Source organism: Tinamus guttatus, unplaced genomic scaffold (assembly GCF_059628265.1).
Source record: "Tinamus guttatus ecotype Peru unplaced genomic scaffold, ASM5962826v1 Tinamus_guttatus_pri_ptg000247l, whole genome shotgun sequence".
NCBI lineage: Eukaryota > Metazoa > Chordata > Aves > Tinamiformes > Tinamidae > Tinamus > Tinamus guttatus.
This window is the reverse complement of record NW_028288781.1, coordinates 3319493-3340551: the sequence shown is the minus strand read 5'-3', so window position 1 is coordinate 3340551 and position 21059 is coordinate 3319493. Positions and strand designations below refer to the sequence as shown.

At 42.2% G+C, this 21059-nt stretch overlaps 1 protein-coding gene across 3 annotated transcripts in view; it reads left to right on the top strand.

Annotated features, from left to right (window-relative positions):
- Positions 1–21059, top strand: part of INPP4B (inositol polyphosphate-4-phosphatase type II B) — a 233931-nt gene that overhangs the window by 114912 nt on the left and 97960 nt on the right. For all 3 annotated transcript variants that reach the window (XM_088526537.1, XM_088526538.1, XM_088526535.1), the window contains exons 8-9: positions 8808–8858; positions 12040–12119. In XM_088526537.1, the coding sequence (XP_088382663.1) occupies positions 8808–8858; positions 12040–12119 (131 nt within the window). The remainder of the gene's footprint in view (positions 1–8807; positions 8859–12039; positions 12120–21059) is intronic.

Genomic DNA, 21059 nt, shown 5'->3' with positions numbered 1-21059 from the left:
GCCTGTGTGTAGCTGGTGGCATTGCTGTACAGTTGCTTAATTGAAGTTGCTTGGCTGCCTAGGCTCTACTTAAGAAAATGTGTGACTCTTCTTGTGTGCTCTGGATGAGATAGAGCCTTTCAGCTTGTCTGCAAAATCCTTCTCAAGCTGTTGTATCTGTAGGAAGCCTTTAAAAACTATGCAGATTTCCATCATCTGTGGCAGAATGTATCTGTTTCTTTGATTTATTTAGACAGAAATAAAATCCCTGTCATCTAATCTGCATGACAGAAAAGCATTTCTGTTGAAATGTGTTCTCTCCCCCCTACTCTTGCTGCTTGCTCACTGTCAAGGTATTTTCTAGTATTTATCTTGGTCTGAGAATTCATAATGATTTAAAATACAAGCTTGTGGGCACCCATGAACATGTCCATGTAGGTCCAGACCCCAATTAAACTGAGTCTCATACTCCTTCCCAATATCATGTACTCTATAACCTGTTGACTGATGTAAGTATGGTCAAATTTCAAGCTTTAACATCAAGCTAAGAATAGTGTTCCTAATGTTTTATGGAAACCAGTTATTTGCTGATAGAAGGTGACTACAACAGTCCTGGAAAATTTTCCCCTTTTCAGTGTCAGAGTAAGTTTTTGTGTGTGTGTTTGGGGAGAGTGGGCAAGGGAATGTTTTTTAAGTAGAAGAAACATCGAAATATGTTTGTTCACTCTAAGCCGCAGACTTTTTGCATGGTCAGTTTGTAAATGCTGGACGAAGCATACAAGCAAGTACTTTAAAATATTCACCTAGCATCTTTATTCACACTTTGTGACTCCAAGAATGGGAATTTAATTGCTTACCACAGTCAGATATGGCTGTCACTCTGCTGACCTTACTTACAGGTCTGGAAGGAGAGTGCTTATCGCTTCTTCACTTGAACTAAGAGCCTGGCAGGAGTTCAAGCTTATAGAAGAGGCTATTGCAGCTCTACTTGAAAAAAAAGGTAGAAAATTTAGTGGGGGCAGGCGAAAAAGTTTTATCTTAATACAGAAATTAAGCACAGTAAGGAAGAATGAGGAGAAACTATATTTCTTTAAAATGTTTTTTGAGCTAGAAAACATGCCTTTTTAAGGGAAGTGATTATGAGTATAACTGAAAAAAGAAACAGTGAAACTGTTTAAAGAAATGCTTGTGTGTGTCTCACAACCAGTCTTGAACAGTATAAAAAGTCTGATTTATCCTGTGTTTTCTTTTGAAGAAACACACTGGTACAATGTCCGTGTCCTTCTTTTTTTTTTTTTTTTTTTTTTGGTATCTGTAGTCTTGGGTTCCCAGGAACATACTGAGATTCCTGCGAGAAAGCTCCTTGCTCCCCTAAAGCCCATGTGGGCTATTAAAAAGGTAGATGAAGCATACGTACACACATTTTCTCGCCTGACAGTGCTGTAATTGTTCAGATTGGGACGTGCCTTTATCTTTGCAAGTATGGCTGTAGGTTTGGTAAATTGAACTTCTATTAATGTATGGATCCTATAAAAAGAAAGCCAGAAGCTCACAGGAAGTCTAAAATGAAATTATCTACTCCCTTTCATCTGTCTAATCCATACTTATGCCTTCCAGTGAGATTAATCTGATGAGAGAGTTGCATACAAGAGTGGTGTTTTTTTTTTTTTTTTTTTTTTTTTTTTAAACTTCCACTCATTAGAACGAAATTAGATTTGTCAAGAAGCCTTCTGATCCCCTACGGGTGGGGGTGAGGGGGACTGTTGTCAGTTGGTGCTGGGCTGAGGAGCCCAGAGTCAGGAGTAATAGGAAGTAGAGACTCTCTTGAAGAACTTGTTCTTAATACATGGGCCCTACATAAACCTCCTGGATGAGTCAAGGCTTTGCATGTTGGAAACAATTGAGATGATGAAGGTTGATACAGGTTGATCGAAGTGTGCCTGAGCAACAGGCATAACACAGTAGGGCAGGAGGGAAGTAAGGTTCCCAGGGAAATCAAATGAGGTCTTCCCTGGAAAACTGTCAACAATTTGATCAATCATGCTCAAGAAATGAGTTGGTCCTTGGGCAAGTAGGATGATCTGGGGGAGGGAAAGCCTCTTGCCCATGTGGGCTTATTGGAAAAGTTTGGCTTATTAGCCAGATAAAATATTGCATGAGTGAGGAATATAGTTGCTTTAGTATGAATGCATCAGGAGGCCAGAATGAGGAAGAGCTAAAGGAGAAAATGAATATGAAATCTCCATGAAAAATGTTAGGAGGCAAATTGGAAAATGATGCTGAATTACTTCAGGGAGCGTTTCAGGAAGAGCCTTCCTGTCAGAAGAGTAGAAATTCAAATGCTCTTAAGGCAGTGTCCAAAAAATGTGTGAAAGGTTTTATTAGGTTGTGTCCTAATAAAACCATATTAGGTCTTTGAAATTAATCTTCCGGTGGTTCTTACAGTCCTGTGTTACTGCCACATCTTACGCAAGGGTGGCATGGATGTGGCAGAAGTGGTTAAGTCATTTTAAGTCTTCAGAGGCTCTTTCTCTTTCCTTTTTGGGAAGTCTAATGACAATTCATTGCCTTTACCCCCTCAGAGAGTTGATGGTTGATTCATTCAGCTTTCTACCTGAAAGTCATATGTGCAGAATATGGGACGTAAGCCCCTGGTAGGCAGTGCTGTGGGAAGCAACAGAGGACTTGAGTCAAAGTTGCAGTCCTTGAGGGCTGAGAGTATTGCGAATACCTTTGTAAAATACAGACACCAGCTTTGTGTTGTGTAGGTAATTTGCACCTCAGTGCCAATGGTGAGAGTTTTGATTTTAATAAAGTTTCTGAATAACTTTTTTTTTGAAAAATAAACAGATGCCAACTATGACATGCAGATTTCTAGCATATGCAAAACCAGACTCTCTTTTTCAGTAAAGAAAAAAATGGACTTTTCCACTTCGTTTTGTATCCAAAGTCAGTGAGGTTTTTACTCAAGTTTTGATGCAGAAGTGTGTTATAACAATTGTATCTTATTATCAAGCTTACCTGACTGGTCCTGCAAGGTTTATGCTCTGACTCTTATACACTTAAGTGAGCCTCTGGGCACAATGCAAACTTGTTGGCTATCCATCAGGCATCTGTATGTGCACCTCTCTACTCTTGGCTTGTATCCTCTTGGGCATCCCCCAGAATAAGTGGCTAGAGCACAACTTCTTTCCTTGGCTCCTGTAGAATAGTTTCTTGGCACAGGTTTTCTGATGCTGTGTATGGAAATTAGTATATATATATATATATATATTTTTTGTCCAGCTGCCTTGGGCCTTGTTAACAATGCTGAATAATTTCCTTCTGGGGCATGGGGTGTATTTCACTGAAATTCAAGTTTAAGAGCCCTTGGGATAGAACGCACAGCTTCAAGGAGGCAAATACTGGGATAAACAGACCATGAGATTGCCGTGTCAGTCATGTTTTGCTAAAGCAATGTTTAAGGCCTATCAAAACTTACATGTGCCTTTCCATGTCTTATTTTCTCCATCGTTCTCGTGTGTTCCGTAGGATGTAATTCTTCACTGTGTCTAGGCGGCCCCAGCAGTGGCCGAGTGCTGCTTTTTTTCGGGCTGTGGATCCTGTCTCAGTGCCCTTCTGACAGTGGAGTTGTAATAACAAGCCTGAGGTATTTGGATTTGAGCAGCTAACTCCCTGTTGGCTGGTCCATATAAATGAGTAGCCAGTTTGCTCCATCACCAGTTTGCTGAGAGGAGCTAGAATTTGCCTTCTGATGTTTCATTTTGCAGCAAAAGCAAGTAGGGAAGAGCTGGCATCGCAAGTGTGCTCTGTGGGGTTTGCAGGCTCTTCTCCCTATGCGATGGATGGAAAAGCCTTGCATGGGCTGCTTTGCCAAAACCATGGTGGAAAAGGCAAACTGACACACTGAAAGTAATAGGACTTAATGCCTGTCTGTATAGACTGATTACCTGAATGATGTATTTAGTATTTATATACAGCATTTGCAAGTTTATCTGAGGGATTGTCTAGCTAGTACGCATGTAAGACTGTGTGAGGAGCTTCTTACATTGCTCGAAAGGACTGAGAGATGCAGAAGATGTTGGCGTTTCCCTGCCGCAGTCACTGTAACCGTGGGCAGCGCTATGGCGAGCTGCCTGGCAGGAGCAGGCGGCCTGCAAAGCCGCCGGGCAGCGCCGGCCCCCAGTACGTGGCCCCGCGCGGCTGCAGCGGCCGAGCCGTCGCTCCCGGTTCCAGCGTGAGGCTCCTGCTGCTCACGGCAGGTCACGGAGCGAGGGGGAGGGCTTCGTCCTGCGAGGGAAGCGCTTTGCAGCACAAGTCAGGGCTTCGTCCTGCGAGGGAAGCGCTTTGCAGCACAAGTCAGGGCTTCGTCCTGCGAGGGAAGCGCTTTGCAGCACAAGTCTGCGTTGCTGCTGCCCCCAGTTAGCCCTAAAGAATTACATGGCTCTTTTTTCCTTAAAAGTATTAAAGCGACAGGAGCTGGTATCAGCAGAGTATGTGTACCCCAACTCGTAGAGACGAGCACATTGGTTCCAGCACAAGAAGGTCTGTTTTTAATGATGTTAGGGCTCAAATGTTAATTATCTCTAACACGTAGAAACCGTTTTTCTTTGTCACTTGTAATCTCTCACATATTCCTATAGTTGACAGATCTTTGTATTTCAGTGGAAAAAAATATTGTCTCAAATAGCTTAACCTAGTGCTTATGCTGTGTGGTACATTAATAACATAAATAGTTTCCTTTCTTCCATTTTTTCATTGCATCCACTGCAAACATTGAGATTATTTAGATTTATATGGCTGGGTTTGACAAGTTTTTTTTATATTTACATTGCCTGCAAGAGATAAATCAACTTCGGGCCTTTGTCTTCAAGCCTTAGTGATTTACCACATAAATAGCTGTGGAAACGACTTGGATAGAGTGATGTTACAACTGTGCTTCAAGTGCATGACTTTGATTTTCCTGTGTTTCGGTTTTAGGGCACACAGGGCAAGAAGCTGTATATGTGATCGTAGAGCTTTGCTGGGGGAAGCCAGCCGTGGTAGGAAGGACCTTTTCTTTGCTCGCCCTGTGTCTCGAGCACAGCCGGCCCTCAGCGGTGCTGGGCAGAGCGACGGGGCCGGCGGCTGGAGCTCCGAGCCTGGCCGCGCTGCCGAGCTGGGGAGCCCTCCTGCGGCGGGGGCTCCTGGCGCCCCGCGCTGTGGGTACCCGTGTCGTGGGCACCCTGCGAGCTCTGACAGCTCCGCCATGTCTAGCAAATTCCTTGGAGGATCTGATTGTCTGTAGCTCATCTCAAAGCTCTCATAGTGTGTGGATCTTTGTTACTCAGCGTCCCACATCCCACGTGGATGTGTACGACTTGGCATTTTGTGAGGGCGGGTGTGATCCTACACCCTAGTGGTAAAGAAAAAATGAGTTCGTGACCAAATACCTGAACTTCTGCTTTTTTCTTGTCCCTACCCCTCAGCGGGCACCTACATAAGCAGTTAAATCCTGCTGAACTCAGCCTTTGCTCAGGCCTGTCTCCTAATGCTTATCTTGAGCCGTGTGTGGCAGATAAGGTACATCTACACCTACATGTCTCTAGGAAGAATATAAGGGCACATATATGAGATCCTATAGAGCTACAAGGTACGAATGAGGGCAGTTTGTGATGCCTCTTAGAGGTAAGAACTTGAATGTTTCAGCAAGAGAGCTAGGATCTAATCCATTAGTCACTACCTATAAAAAGTATCCAACCGTATGCAGGTACTCCTGGCCTTGAACTCAGCCCTTTCAGGTAAATAAACTTCAGAAATTTTAATATGGGACCAGGCAATTAATTTGGAAATACAAATTGTAAGGAAGATGAACCACAGCATTGCAGCCTGGTTGATAATATTAACTTTCCCTTGTTTTCAAATTGGTCCAGTGTTAATATTAGTTAGTCCTCTGGCACTGTAGTTGTATTGGATATGTAGAATTGCCTACTGAGAAGCATTTAGTTTTTTTAGTTTAAATGTGCACTTAGGAATAATTATGCAAAAGGTTGGGAAAATAATTGTCATAGCATCATGTTCTCCATCACCTAAACAGGTATCTGATAAAGACTGAGTTCTTTCCTTTCCTTTCTACATTTTGTCAATTGAATGTCTAGCAAATTGCTAATCTATTTGATGAAGGGCAATACTTGGTAAATGTGCTGTGTTTCATCAATATCTTCTTTTAAAAATAAATTTGTGATGTGTACTGGCATGGGAGCTGTCCTATAAAAGCTGGTCAATATAGCTGCAGAAACTAAGTCCCCGTTTGAGCAGTTTTGGCTGGTGTGGAGCACATGTGCAGGAGGCTCCAGCTTCTGTGACTGAATGATTATGAAGAAATATAGTTGCTGCCTGGCTCTGAAGGGCTCTGCTGCTACAGACAGTAATGTATATGAAATAGTTACACTACTTCAGAAATGCCAGCCCATGGGAATGAATACTCATTGCAAGTATTTGGCACGTGGCCTAGTTTTCAAGCCGTACTAGCCTCCTCTTTTTGGTCTCTTCATACATCTCTTACATCAGAGTTGGACCTTTTGAGATATGTTTTTTTCCAGGGAAGTTCAGTGTCACCCCAGTCCTGAATAAACTCATGATTCAAATGTCTACATCTTATTGACAAAAAATGAGTAAATAATGAGGAAAGTGGAAATTTAAGACTGCAATAGATGTTTGAGATGAAACTTAGCTTTTTTTGTTTGCATTTTAGATTTTGTAGTTTTAGGATACTGTTGGGGACATTAGGGAGATGATGGCTTAGGACAAGGACTTGGAACAGTACAGCTGCTTGTTTAATCAGTAATGTACTGGGAAAAGATCTCCTCTTCAAAATGTTTTTTATTTGCTGTTCCTTTTTTCTTTTTTGCTCTGTGGTTTGAGCCTGGAGCTGGTTTGTTTGGTTTGACTTGTAAGCTGTCTTTGCAGTTGTGCATGCACGAGCCCATGTGCACACATCATAAGGGCACTCACATGATCGCAGTGTCCTGGCAGCTTAAAGACATTGTTTGGGTTCCCAAACACAGTGCAAGAGGGACAAGACTGCACCTGGGTGAAGCACCGTAACGAGGGCTCTGTTCAGCGTGTGTCCCTGCGTGCGTGTGGGCTGTGAGCTTGTTTCCCCTTCCTTCCCGGTCCCCGGAAGGGTAATACAAATATCACCAGGAAGGAAACCTCAGTGATGCGTTTCCAGTTGCGACTTGAACTATTTACAGCAATAGCTCAGTTGGGTTGTAACAGTGCATGGAAATTTTAAATTACAGTTTTTGTTTTGAGAATTTAGTGCTCATTTTCTGGAAAAAGCTGGATGCCTCAGAGTTCCTAATGGTACAGTAGTGGGGGAAAAATGGAAATAAAATTGCATCTAAATAAAGTTTCCCACAGATTGCTGAAGTACACAGACTTTCATTAAATTATGGCATTTATTTACTGTCTTCAGGATTTTGGGGAGCATGGCAGGGTGAATTGCTCTTCCTCTGGAAAGGCAGAAGGGAAATGCCTAGGTGAAAGTGTGAGGGTTTTTTGGGAGACTCCCTCTAACAGCCTCTCATCTTTTGGATTAAAAAAAAAATCAGGAATTCAACTTTCCTTTTTAAGAAAAGGGTTTTTGTGTGTATGTAGAGTAAGTTCTATCTGGAATGTAAGGACTGAGAGTTGAGGGCATGGGACAAAGCGGGCCCTGAAAGATTTGCTGCAAAGTGAGTTTGAGTGTCTTCAAAATCAGGCCTGAATTCATCCTTGGGAAACCTCCCTCTAAATGTGAATCTCTTGCTTAGGCTAAGTAAGCAGGCAGAGGGGAGGACTCGGGAGATGCCTCCCTTGGGGTGCTGAAGCGGGCGTCCTTTGACCAGCGAGCTGACCCTCCGGCTGTCTTGGCTGAGGCAGATGATGTTAGAGGGGTGTTACAGAGCTTTTCTTAAGCTTTTCAATATCATTTCTACTGTTCAACTGACAGTGTATTCTCAGTCAACATGTCACAAAATTATGTGAAAACAAACTAAACACAAACAAAAACCTACACAGTATTTGAGGACATAATCATAAGAGGAAACTAAAATGTCCTTTGCTTTTATTTGTGACATGGAGGGAGTTGGTGCGTAAGGCATTTCCACCTACAGAAAGTGCAGGGACATCTGGAACCCCCAAGTATGGGAGAATACAGGGGCCTTTCCTTCTTGGAACATCTGTAAGTATCCATCACCCCAAGATGCTTGTTCAGGAGGTGGTGGGAGGAGACGGGGTGCTACATCACTAGGACTGAGATCAGGATATCTATTGTAGATCAGCCCACAAAGACAAGCACTTACTGGAGGCATCCTTACTTTTAAATATGTCTTTTATGCTAAAAGTTTACATGGGAGTAAGTTGAATGGCCAAGCATTTAGCTGTGTATTTCTGTAGTGACCATGAATATAAGTATTTATATATGCAACCTGCTTAACTAAACCCAATTTAACTAAAGATATCTTTTTAAAACAGTTTGACAGAAGAGATGCGTATAGGTAATTTTACAGCATAATCCTCTTTTGCTTAAGATGACTCTTCACTAGTATGATTACTTTATTGACAATGTTGGTTCCAGAGAACAGCTCCAGAGGAGAAAAACTCCATTTCTTCTCCGCAGAAGCCAGAAGATGTTGAACTTGCAAATGATTAACAGTTTTTTATTATGTTATCACTTCAAAATCAGTTCTGAATTGTGCAAAGTATCATGGAAAAAGTGCACGATTACTTCTCTTATTGGAACTGGAAAGCACAGTGTGATATGTTTTCTTGCCTTTTTTTTTTTTTTTTTCTTTCCCTCTCAGGTCCGCACCAGTGTCCTACCTGATCATAAGGAGCCGAGAGCAGATGTTGGGGTAAGCAATTCATTTCATTAATTTCACCTCCTCAGCAGATACAGACACCCAACAAAGAGAAATGGCAATTTGCCCAACTGCTAAACAGTCAGGAGCTGACAGGCATTTTCCTTAATAGCTGGAGCTGTGTTAAATGAATAAAGAATCATGGCAGGAGTAATAGTTTCAGTGATGGATAGCATCCTATCAACTTAGTTCTTGAAAATTCTTTCTTTTCAACTAAGATTATCCCAAGGCAGTCCCAGCCATTGAGACTTGCTGCTACTGGCATGCCCAAAATTGGGATTGGGATCACATTGCCTTGCTGTGCCTGGCCTGCTTTCAGGGATTCACGTGCAGTTCTGAGTGGGTTCTGATGAAGAAATTATGGTGGGGTATATCAAAGACCCGTGTTTTCCTGTATAGGTATTAAAATTGGGTTGTATAGGAATTGGGATGTTGTTTCTGGAAAGGGTAGCACCTCCCAGATTAATATGGATGCCTTCTAGAGGTGGGAAAGGTTGGTCCTCCTAGGATGGTATCAAAGCCTCCAGGCTACACTTGGGCTGCTGAATTCTGAGTTCTCTGAGTTTCAACAACTCTATAGGTTGCTTCTGAGTCAGAGGTCAAAATGTGGGAAAATACCGAAGACTTTGGAACTGGAGCTTCTGTAGTTTGCAGATAGAGGTTCTTTTTGAAGTAGAAGAATCACTTTGATGGATCTAAAGGCGCAGTGACCTGCCATTACATGGCCTGATTGTGGCTACAAAAAAAAAAAAAAAAAAGTCCTGGGTGGGCAGCCGACCCAGTGACTGCAAACATGAAAAATAATTGGACTTAAAATTTTTAATCCCAAGTGGTGACTTTCCTGCATTACTAGGACTTCCTTGGCATTGGCATGGTTTCCAGCACTCCAGCTCCAGCGTTTGAAAAATCTGTAGCTTGGCAGTAAGTTAAATCTTAGCGAAATAATCAATGTATTTCAAACTTCTCGTCTAGCTATTGAAGAACCTTTTCTTTGGCTAGTTAAGATTATTTATCAAAAAATTCAAGGCTCTCACATCTTCAGATTTATAATCCGAAATACTCCACTAGCAAAATTAGAGAAATCTGCTTGGTAATTAGTACTACGCCAGCAGTTCTGTTAAAGTCTAATTTTGAGGCCTCCGAATCTCATGTGCCAAATTAGATGGGTTTGTAGGCTGCCAGCTCAAGCCCCAGGGTTAGAGTACTTGTATATGAATCAGTTGAGGAAAAACTAATCTCTGGCACTATTCCAGTTTACATCCCTCTAACATTAGTTTAACTCTCTTCATTTTGGCTGTGGGATTAGTCACAATTTTGTTAAATTTGGCAGATGATTTCTAGTTCTATTATTGTTAGACACATGCAACCTTATTCCAAGTAAGCTTCAGAATATGAAGCAGGCAAATAAGTTTATTTCTTTAAACCTATAAAACTATATAACTTTAATCTTGTGACACTGGAGAAACAGGTCCAATGCTCAGAGGTGGTTAGTGGGTGCAGTGACCAAAGCTGCTCTGTGAAAGGATGGTGCTATTGCTGCCCACAGTCATAGTGTGAAGAACTGCCCCTCTTGGTGTACTCTTAAATTGATTTGTAGTTCTGTTAGTGCAAGTGGGAGCCCTGAGGGACCAAGTGATGTTAGTTTTGCTTGACATATCTCTTTCCCCTTTCCAAATGAGGAGGTGAGGTTGCAAATACAAGTAGTGAAATGCCATGAAATACCAGAGTAAAGGCTACTAGAACACAGGTTGTCCTGCAGAGTGTATTCTCACGACTTAGAGGGGTGTGATCTTGCAACAAGGTAGCTAACATGTTAGCTATGTCAGAATATGGCCTTAGTGAAACCAAGGCTGGTGTATAAGAGTATGGACTATCTGCCTGTTTTTTCTAGTGAGGCTGTATGATAGCCTGAGTCCTGCTGGGTGGTGGTGTTGTAAACGCGTGTGTCATTTTGGCAGCAAAAACTAACCACGGTCTCTAACCTGGATTGTGCCTTGAACCATATGTTTGATAGGCTAAAAAGCTATCATAGTATAGAGCTCAGCATTTGATAGCTGGGTAGCCTTTGCTGAAGGCCATGATGCTCATGCTCTAGCAATAGACCCTGTTTCCTTTCCTTTCCTCAAAGGTAGTGCTTGCTGTCTGCATGTACTCTTCAGTGATTCAGAGTAAAAAAAAAACTTTATGGTTCTTGAATTAAGGCATCCAACAATATAGAGAATTTATCATTGAACTTTGTTTTGATTAGCATTCCAACAGCACAGGGAAATAAGTATGCTAAACGCTCATTTTTGTGTTTTTTAAAATATATCTTTTCAGCTTATTGTAATTGACTCACAGAAAGTCATACATTGAAAGATAAATGTGTAGATGACTGCAGACTTTCTTCTTTGCCACTGTTCTCAGGGTAGGAAGAATATTGTTAACAAGTGAGATTTCATCAATATGCGGTAGGGGTATGGATAGACTTGGGTGGAAAATGATCTAAAGCAAAAAGATGAATGTGTTTTTCCTCTTTGCAGTCTCTTCTTGAAGATGCATGAACCTGATTTTGATATAAGGAAAAGATATATTGTTGGAGGTTAACTTAGACTTTGCAATTCTAGTTGGATTTGCACATTTCTCAGTATTTGTACGGCTGTGAGTGGGTTTCACCTTACAACAGAGAAAAAGGAACAATGCTTAACGAGCAGTGCTGTAATCTAGAAGAATATAACATTTTTATTAACTTGTACTGAGCTCAACATTAAAAAAAAAAAAGACTTCCTCAAGCAAGTATATTCTTATTTGGAATACAAAACTGGTAGTGTCTTAGGGCTTGGGGAATAACTATGGCACAAATAGCATTGGTAAAACACTGAAGGTTTAACATTTCTTGTAATACAGAAATGACTTAGTAAAGAAGATGACCCCAAATACAAATGCTTATACTAAATGAAAATTTCCTGCAGCTGTACCTTTTGCAGCCTACTATTTGTCAGGCTGTTTAAGTTTGACAAATTACTCGTAATTGTCACATGTACAAAAACTTTCTGTAGGGTAGTCTGTCAAAGCAGAATATTGCAATGTAATATTTTGCTAGCTACCTAAGAAAGCTTTCTACGCATGGGACTGAAAAAAACTCAAAACTTCAAAAACTAATGGAGATGGCTTTTCTCTCCACTTTGTTTCATAGCGAAGCTTCCTGGGATGTGCAACTTTTAGAGTGGGGGACTTGGTGAAGTCAAAGGAGCAACAGTTGACCCTAACCTTGAGGTAAGTTTTTTTCATGTATGTGAACTGTTTCAAATGAATAATTTTTGGCACTTGGTGGTTGCTGTTTCACTGTGTCTGAAACTCCAAATTGCTTGAAATATATTGGATGCCACTCTTGAGTGTTTCTGTTTCTCTGATGCAAAAAGATGAAATGAAATACCAGCTATTTAAGCTTGAGCTTGCCTTGTGTCGTATTAGAAGTTTCTTTCGTATGATGCCCTATGGAAGAATTGCAAGTAACTTGAATTAGAGAAGATTCTTTGAAGTTTCTTCTAGAAAGAGTGTCTCAAATTTTTGACAGGTGGTGTTGGAAGAATTTAAATAGTAATACTGTACAGCTTGCTAGTTCAGCTTCTAGATGCTCTTGAAGATGGTGGGCAGAATGAGCGAAGGCTTCTCATGTCAGGTCGCTTAGAAATCTCCCAGCCAACCTCCTAGTTAGGTGCAATCCAGCTGAAACGTGTGGGGTTTTGTGCGGTTCTGCATAATGACACAAGTACAGAGCCGCGCAGGAGGGTCGGGTCCAGCATTGCAGAACAAGGGGAGAGCTGAGTAGGTGTTTGTTAAAGCAATGCAATAAAGCAGAGTTCAGTTTCCATGGCTCATGCTGACTTGTATGGCTTAGGATGAATCAAGATAAGAATCAAAATCTTCTGAAGGTAAGAAGAAACCTCTTAGGTTTTGATTTTCAGAATTAATGCGATGGGCTGCAGTGCACGCATTTCCTAGAGCTGATTTGTGCAAGCACAATGGGTATTTAGCATTACTGCATGACACACAAAAACTTCATGGAGCAGCTCCCCAAAGTCATAGTGTTTCTGCTTTCTTTAGAAGACAGAATTTTAAAAGCATTTTGGCTTTACTGTAGCATGCGCCTTCATATTACAAGAACCGGAATTGCATGATGTGCATAGTGTACAGTGCAACAAAATACCTTGATTTTTATTTCATCCAACCACAGAAAATAAATAGTGAATAATTTCGTTCTCTAACAAAGCAGGTTTTTATAAAATGGGAACTGATGTTTCTCTAAGGAAATGTTTGGTTAGATAACCAAGTATTAGCTCAGTAGTAGTAAGAGAAATTCTGTTCTTACAGAATTTTAAATCATTTCAGTTTCTTTATGGCAGGAACTTTGCCTGCCTCTGAGACTAGCATATTGAAACGTTGATCTGAAAAGGTGCCTCTGACACATGTCATAATAATATGACAGAATGGCAGGATTTGGGAAGTTTAGAAATGACTCAACTTTATCTTAGTCATCCAATTTATAAACCAAAACTAGTAAGCAATGAATGACAGCTTGCCAGGTTAGTCTGTGTTGAAACCCTGAGCCTTTACAGATTTACTTTTCATTAATATTTTTGTACTGTGTGTTTTGTTTGTGCAGCTAATACTAAAGGTCGGGTGTTAAACCAATTCACATGAATTTGTGGCCACATGAAATGATAATCTTGAGTGGGTTGATCTGTCCTCCTGTTCTTGAAAAATAAATTCCTAACCTTTTATATGTAGGACTTGTTTTCTGATTTTGGGTATTCAGCATCAAATGCAGAAGAAATTATTCATCCTTCGGTGGCAGTTTAAGCAAAGCAGTTGGATCTTCTAAACTTGTTTTCTTCCAGTTGCTTATTTTAATAGTACTTTTTAGGAGGATATAGTAAGGGCATCGCCAGAGCAGGCTATTCTGTTTAATTCTTGTTGATATAGTTTGCACGGATGTTTTCCAGGATGTGCCTATGATTTTCAGCTGCTCCTTTTGTTAGGTCCGGTTTTCGAATCGACAGAGAAAGAGGCAAACACCATCGATATTTTGTGCTTTTAATAATAGGAGAAAGATAATAAGTATTACCAGCTAGCTGGGGTCCGGGCTTTCCCACGCAAGGGTCACACCACGGACCCCGACTACTTCGGTTGTCCCTCTTTTATACCGTTTTCACCCCCAAAATGTTCCCCCCTCCCGTTTCTCTGTTCTACTTTCATGTTAATGTTATCTGTATTTTATTGCTAACCAGGACATCTGGACAGGCAGCCCCTCCATGCGGAACCTCCTGACTTGCCATTTTTCAGGAGTCGTCCTTGTAGATAGGCAACCCCTCCATGCAGAGCCATCTGCCATGCCAGTTATCAAGAGTCCTTGCATTTTGAGACTAAGTATTGACTAGCTTATTAGTACACTCTACATTAACTATTTAATCCCCATTAGTACACTCCACATTAACTATTTAATCCCTACATTCCCCCCTTTTTCTTTTGCTAATATCAGAGAATCCTTTCTCGATCCTTCTGAGTTTGTCGCGTGAACATTATATGCATAGAATTAACTCGGTTTGTAGCTTTTTCCATTAACCCCATTACACATTTCCATATTATACAGATACACAGTAACAGTAATAACAGAATCACAAATATGCGCAATCCTTCTTTTATCAGTCCTGATATCCCTCCAGGTAGTTCCCCAAACAATGACTTTAGCCATCCGTCCATCAGTCCTTCTTCCCATGTTATCTTCTGAGTGTGTTCCTTGAGCCAGCGCAATTGTTGTTGAATGCATGTCGCAGGCTGTTCTGATCGAGCAGCAGTTGTTCCAATACCTCGGTTGTCACATTTGCTTGCTTCTCACTCCAACAGGCCAACTTCGAAAGTTCCCTTAATGCATTTCCTGCTGCAGCTCCTGGTACAAAGATAGCTAAGGCGACCCGCGCAGCTACAGATATTAATTGTACATTATCATTACATTCCAGTGTTAAACCAAGGGAACGCTTTTGCCTTCTTTGTTCCTGCTTCATAGTTAACAACGGGGCTATCATTGCCAGTTGCCCTAAATAACACGGTCCCCCATAGGCATTCTTAGGTATTCCCTGCCACGCTCTATTCCCACAAATTAAAAACACTCCATCTGGCAAGGCCTTAGCGGTATCATTATTCCATAGTAAATCTGTACTCTTATGTACCTGTCCTGATGGATCCCCCCCATATGCTCCTAAGGGTAATCCCGCACGCAGGGAATCGTTGTTGTAACCCGTTGACTGTCCCATTTGTCCCACAGAATGTCCCGTTTGCATATATGGGACCGCTAGCACCTGGGCTGTCTCTCGCTTAGTGGGGAAGGCCTCCACCCACCACAAGAATGTGTCTACTAATACCAATAAATCTCTATACCCATATTTACCTGGTTTTATTTCCGTAAAATCTACTTCCCAATGCCTTCCAGGTTCACCACCTTTTTTTTTTTTTTTTTTTTTTTTCCTTATACCTTCATGTACCTTTCTGACCCTTGATGGTTTCATTTCCTGACACGCTTGACACCCTTCTATTATCTCTCTTAATATTTTCTTCTGATCTTGGAATCTCAGTCCGAACTTTTCTATTAACAGTCCCATTTTTCTTTCCCCCAAATGTGTGGTACTATGCAACTGCTGTGCCATTCTCTGTCCCATCCGCTTGGGAATTAACATTCTTCCTCCTGTATCGTAATCTCCTTCTCCAGCACTTTGTTCTTCAGTTCCACTCTTTGAGCCGAAGTGCCGTCTGGTAAACGCTGGCTCCAAACTATTTCTCCGTTCTGATTTACCACTGCAGCTCCCGCCCTTCTTTTTCCTTGGTCGACCAAGCTACTTCCATCTGTAAACCACACTTTTCTTCCTTGCATTGGCTCATCCTTCAAATCTTCCCACACTGTTGTAGTTTCAGCTAACACCTCCTGACAATTATGCATAGGTATTTCATACTCTGGGTTAGGCAGGAGAGTGGCTGGATTCAAAGTCATTGGGGATGTATACATAGTTCTTCCTGGGTTTAAAAGCAAGGCTTGATAATGAGTCAGCCTAGCATTTGTTATCCATCTTTCAGGCGGCTGTTTGAGTAATGCCTCTGCGTAATGAGGAGCCGTTACATACAGCTTTTGCCCAAACGTGAGTTTGTCTGCATCCTTAACCATTAACGCCACGGCTGCAATAATTCTAAGTCATGAGGGCCACCCTGCGGCAACTGGACGCCACTCTCCTTTTCCAAGGGCCTTGATTCTGCATTAACACTCCCTTGGCAACTCCCGCATTTTCGCTCACATATCTGGGTCCGGGAGTGCAAGTGCAGGGGCCTCTAGCAGGGTTAATCTCAGTTCCTCAAAAGATTTTCTCATAGTTTCTGTCCACTGCCAGTCCGCTTCTCTCGACTCGCCTCATACAGAGGTTTTGCTTTTTCTGCAAACCCAGGTATCCACAAACGGCAGTATCCCACCGTCCCCAAAAATCCTCGAACCTCTCTTGGAGATTTGGGTTCCTGAATCCGAACGACAGTCCCTTTCATGGCATCAGTTAGCCATCTCCTACCATCTCGTATCTTATATCCCAGATATGTTACTTCCGGATTACATAGCTGAGCTTTCTTAGCACTTACTCGGTCTTGCAACAACTTCCTCGTACCTTCCTCGCACTTCCTTTTTCGTTCTTGCCGCTAGCAGCAGATCATCCACCTCTCCTGAATTCACTCAAATCTTCCTGCAGTATTTCATTAAATAAAGTCGGTGAATTTTTGAACCCTTGTTGTAATCGGGTCCAAGTTAACTGACCCTTGTATCCGCTCTCGGGATCTTCCCATTCAAAAGCAAACATTTCCTGGCTCTGTTCCGTCAGGGGGGTGGTAAAAATGCATCCTTTAAGTCTAAAACCGTATACCATCCCATATCTGGTGGCATTGTACTTAACAGAGTATATGGATTCGGGACTGTAGGATGCACATCCTCCACTCTTTTGTTAACTTTTCTCAAATCTTGAACTGGCCTGAAATCTCCTCCGGGCTTCTTTACTGGCAATAGAGGAGTATACCACAGAGATTTGCATTTACGCAGAATGCCAGCTTTCAGTAGCCTTTTAATATGCTTTGCTATTCCTTGTCGAGCTTCAGGGGTCATTGGGTACTGTTTAGCCCTAATCGGGTGAGCTCCTGGTTTCAATTCCATGACCAGAGGAATTTTACTTTTAACTCTTCCTACTCCCGAATTCTCTGCCCATACTTCTGGGATTTCCCTCATCCATTTTTGAGTTTCTGGTCCAATTTCTTCCTTCCTCTCTTTATACAGTCTATATTCATCCTCTAATCTAACGGTCAGGACCTGTATCGGTCGTCCTTCCCGGTCATTGATTTTTATTCCATCATCCTCAAAATATAACCTTACCCCTAATTTAGTTAAGAGATCCTGGCCCATTAAGGGTACCGGACTCTCCGGTATATACAAGAAAGAGTGCATGATCTGTCTATTAGCTACATCTACTTTCCTTTCTGATGTCCACCGATACCCCTTACTCCCATTTACCCCTTGTACTCGAGTTTTCCTTGTCGATAGTTTCCCCGCTGCTTTATTTATTACTGAGTATTCAGCCCCTGTATCTACTAGAAATTTTACACTTTTCCCTTCCATTTCTAATTCTATCTAAGACTCGGGGAAGGGTTCCGAGTCCCGGCCCCTTCAGTCGCTATCTTCGTTTGCTACCAGTAAGCTAGGTGACCCCTTTTCTCCTTTTTCCGAACACTCATTTTTCCAATGTCCTTTCTTTTTGCAAATTGCACATTGATCCCTTCCTAACCGTGCCCCAACTCCTCTGGGGGGTGGTGGTCCCCTTCTTCACCTCCCTGATTTTTCTCCAGCTTCAAAAAATATCCTAGCCATCTCCCTTTGATTTCTCCGATTTTCTTTTGCCTGATATTCCCGATCTTCCCTTCTCACTCTTTCCTGTTTTTCTTCTGGAGTCTCCCTGTTGTTATACACCTTTTCTGCTACTTTTAAAAGATCCTGTAAAGTTTGCTCCCCCAACCTATCAATCTTTTGCAATTTCTTTCTTATATCTGGGGCAGCTTGATTTACAAATGCCAAGATGACAGCTGCCCGATTCTCATCCTTCATAGGATCTAAAGGAGTGAATTGTCTAAACGCCTCTAATATCCTTTCTAAGAAAGCAGCAGGGCTTTCTTCGGCTTCCTGCCTGACAGCAATTACTTTAGTTAAGTCACCCGCCGCCGCCCGCAACCCTGCCATTAACGTTTGCCGGTATATTTGGAGACGCTCCCTACCTTCAGGTTGTTCAAAATCCCACGGTGGTCTTATCAATGGAAATCCCTCATCGATAAGATTCGGTTGCCCAGTGGGTCTCCCGTCGTCTCCCAGCACCAACTTTTGTGCCTCGGTCAGGATCCTCTCACGCTCTTCAGTCGTAAACAGTACTTTTAAAAGCTGCTGACAGTCATCCCAGGTAAGATTATATGTAAACAAGATGGATTCTAATAAATCAATCAACGCCCCCGGCTTCTCGGAAAAAGAGGGGTTTTGACTTTTCCAATTACACAAGTCACTAGAAGAGAATGGCCAGTATTGATACGTACGCTGTCCCTGAGGCCCTGTTGTTCCAATTGCTCTAACTGGGAAAGCTTGAGAGGTGCTTGACACATCTCCCTCACTTCCCCTTTGGTGCGATCGAGTCCCAAATGCTGGGCGCCTGTCTTCCCCTCCCTCCCTCCTTTGATCACTACTACTCACCTCCCTTCGTGCCTCAGGCGGAGGGGCGTAAGGGGGGGATTGTGCCCACTTTCTTCATCCAATATTTCTGGATATAAAGTCAAATCTGATAATGCCGCCTTTTTCCCTTCCTTTTTCATTAAGTAAACTGATCTGGGTGTCCTTCCGACCCAGGTCTCATTATAATCTCTTTTACTTTCCTTACTAATTCTAAATCTGAACTTCCCTCTCGGCCAGCCTACGTCAAAACTTGGCCATTCACTTTTACAAAATATCTCCCATCAGTTTTTATACACTTCTACAGATAAATCATGTGCCCGATGCTTAACATATCCAAAATGATTTAACATAAATGACAAAGGGGTGGATTTCCCTTGTCCCATTGTATCAAGCTCGTCGCTTAAAACCAAAATTAATACAACTGGCAGTAAACCAGTAAGGGCGATTATTAACAGAATTTGCCCTTCCCAGACCGGTCTCCTTTCGTTAAGGAGAAACGGTATACCCAACCAACCTAACCAACCACCCTTCCTTTTCCTGGGAGTCCGAGGGACGTCTCCCTTCGGGCTCCAGCCGACGATCCTTTGGTGCGTCCACCTGGATTACCGTCGGCTCACCACCACACCCTGAGGCCTCCCTTAACTTATTATCTTTCTCCATTTTTTTCTTCTTTCTCGTATTCGAATCCCGGACGAGCCCCCAAATGTTAGGTCCGGTTTTCGAATCGACAGAGAAAGAGGCAAACACCATCGATATTTTGTGCTTTTAATAATAGGAGAAAGATAATAAGTATTACCAGCTAGCTGGGGTCCGGGCTTTCCCACGCAAGGGTCACACCACGGACCCCGACTACTTCGGTTGTCCCTCTTTTATACCGTTTTCACCCCCAAAATGTTCCCCCCTCCCGTTTCTCTGTTCTACTTTCATGTTAATGTTATCTGTATTTTATTGCTAACCAGGACATCTGGACAGGCAGCCCCTCCATGCGGAACCTCCTGACTTGCCATTTTTCAGGAGTCGTCCTTGTAGATAGGCAACCCCTCCATGCAGAGCCATCTGCCATGCCAGTTATCAAGAGTCCTTGCATTTTGAGACTAAGTATTGACTAGCTTATTAGTACACTCTACATTAACTATTTAATCCCCATTAGTACACTCCACATTAACTATTTAATCCCTACACTTTGTTAATCCATTAGATCTGAAATAGAGATTTAAGAATTAACCCTGTGGTGTGGTTTGCAAATATTGGTCTAATTAGAATCATGTGCATTTTTCACTGTATTTATTGTGTCTTGACGTTGTCTTTCTGAGGCAAACTATTAGTTTCAAAATATTCAAAGGAGATGTTCTTGCATTTTGAGTTTTGTGGGGGATTTTTCTGGAGGGCTGTCATAGATCCCCCAGTTCCTTCCTGCTACAGGAGGATGCCCTCCTCCTGCCCTCTCCCTCTGTAGTGCACCCGAGCAGTGGGTTGGTGTACAAGGAAAGACCTTCTGTTCCGGAGGATTTCGCTGCGTTCCTGTGTTCTGATGGTCCATTTTCTCTGAAAACACCTTGAACTCCTGCCAGCTCAACGTTTGCTGTAGATGTATGCGTCTGTATCTAATCATCAGAGCCGGAGCAGGACAATTTGCAGAGCCACTTTGGTGAGGGCAGTGTACGAAACGGATGTTGGCAGAGCGGTTCAGTCACTGGAGACTTGGCTTTGCAGTTTCCAGTGTGTGAGCTATGAGAAGCTAAATGCCCTCTACAGACTGGGGCTTTCCTTTTTGCAAGGGTAATGCAATGCCCCTTGTTTCCAGCTTTCTCATAGGGCTGTAGGGATGAACAGGATAAAATGTGCTGTTGAATAAAACAAAAGCCATATTTAACAGCAGAATATTTATTAATAGTGACTATATGGTGTATCCAATAAAATGGTATAAATTATGCATCTCCTTTCCTTTGTGAATGACAGGAATACTGATTGCTATTTTGGTAATTAAGACTGATTTTTGTTAGCTGACTTAGATTCAAAGCTCAATGTAGAGGTTCTTTTTGGAATATATTTCTATACCCTAACAACTTTTGCTTGGTTGGAGTCTCTGGTCTTTGGTGCAAGGCCAGCAATTAGTACTTCCATTAGCCATTCCCCAGTGATGGTCATTTGCTGTGTTCCAGGAAGCTCCTTTTAGTTCAGGTGGTTTGGGCGTGATTTCCAGGAAACCGCAAGCAAGAAGCAGCGAAGGCAAAAGATGATAATGCTCTTTTATGGTGTTTGTGAAATTAAGGTGTCTCTGTCCTCTGAGCAGATTGTAGAAAAGTATAGTAGGCTGCTTCAGTTTGAAACTGGAGTAGTGGCAGAACCACTTGGAGGCTTTGCTTCATCTGAGCTGCAACTTTACAGCCACAGAGCTAACCACAGAGAAGCCTGCGAGTGTCTGTAAA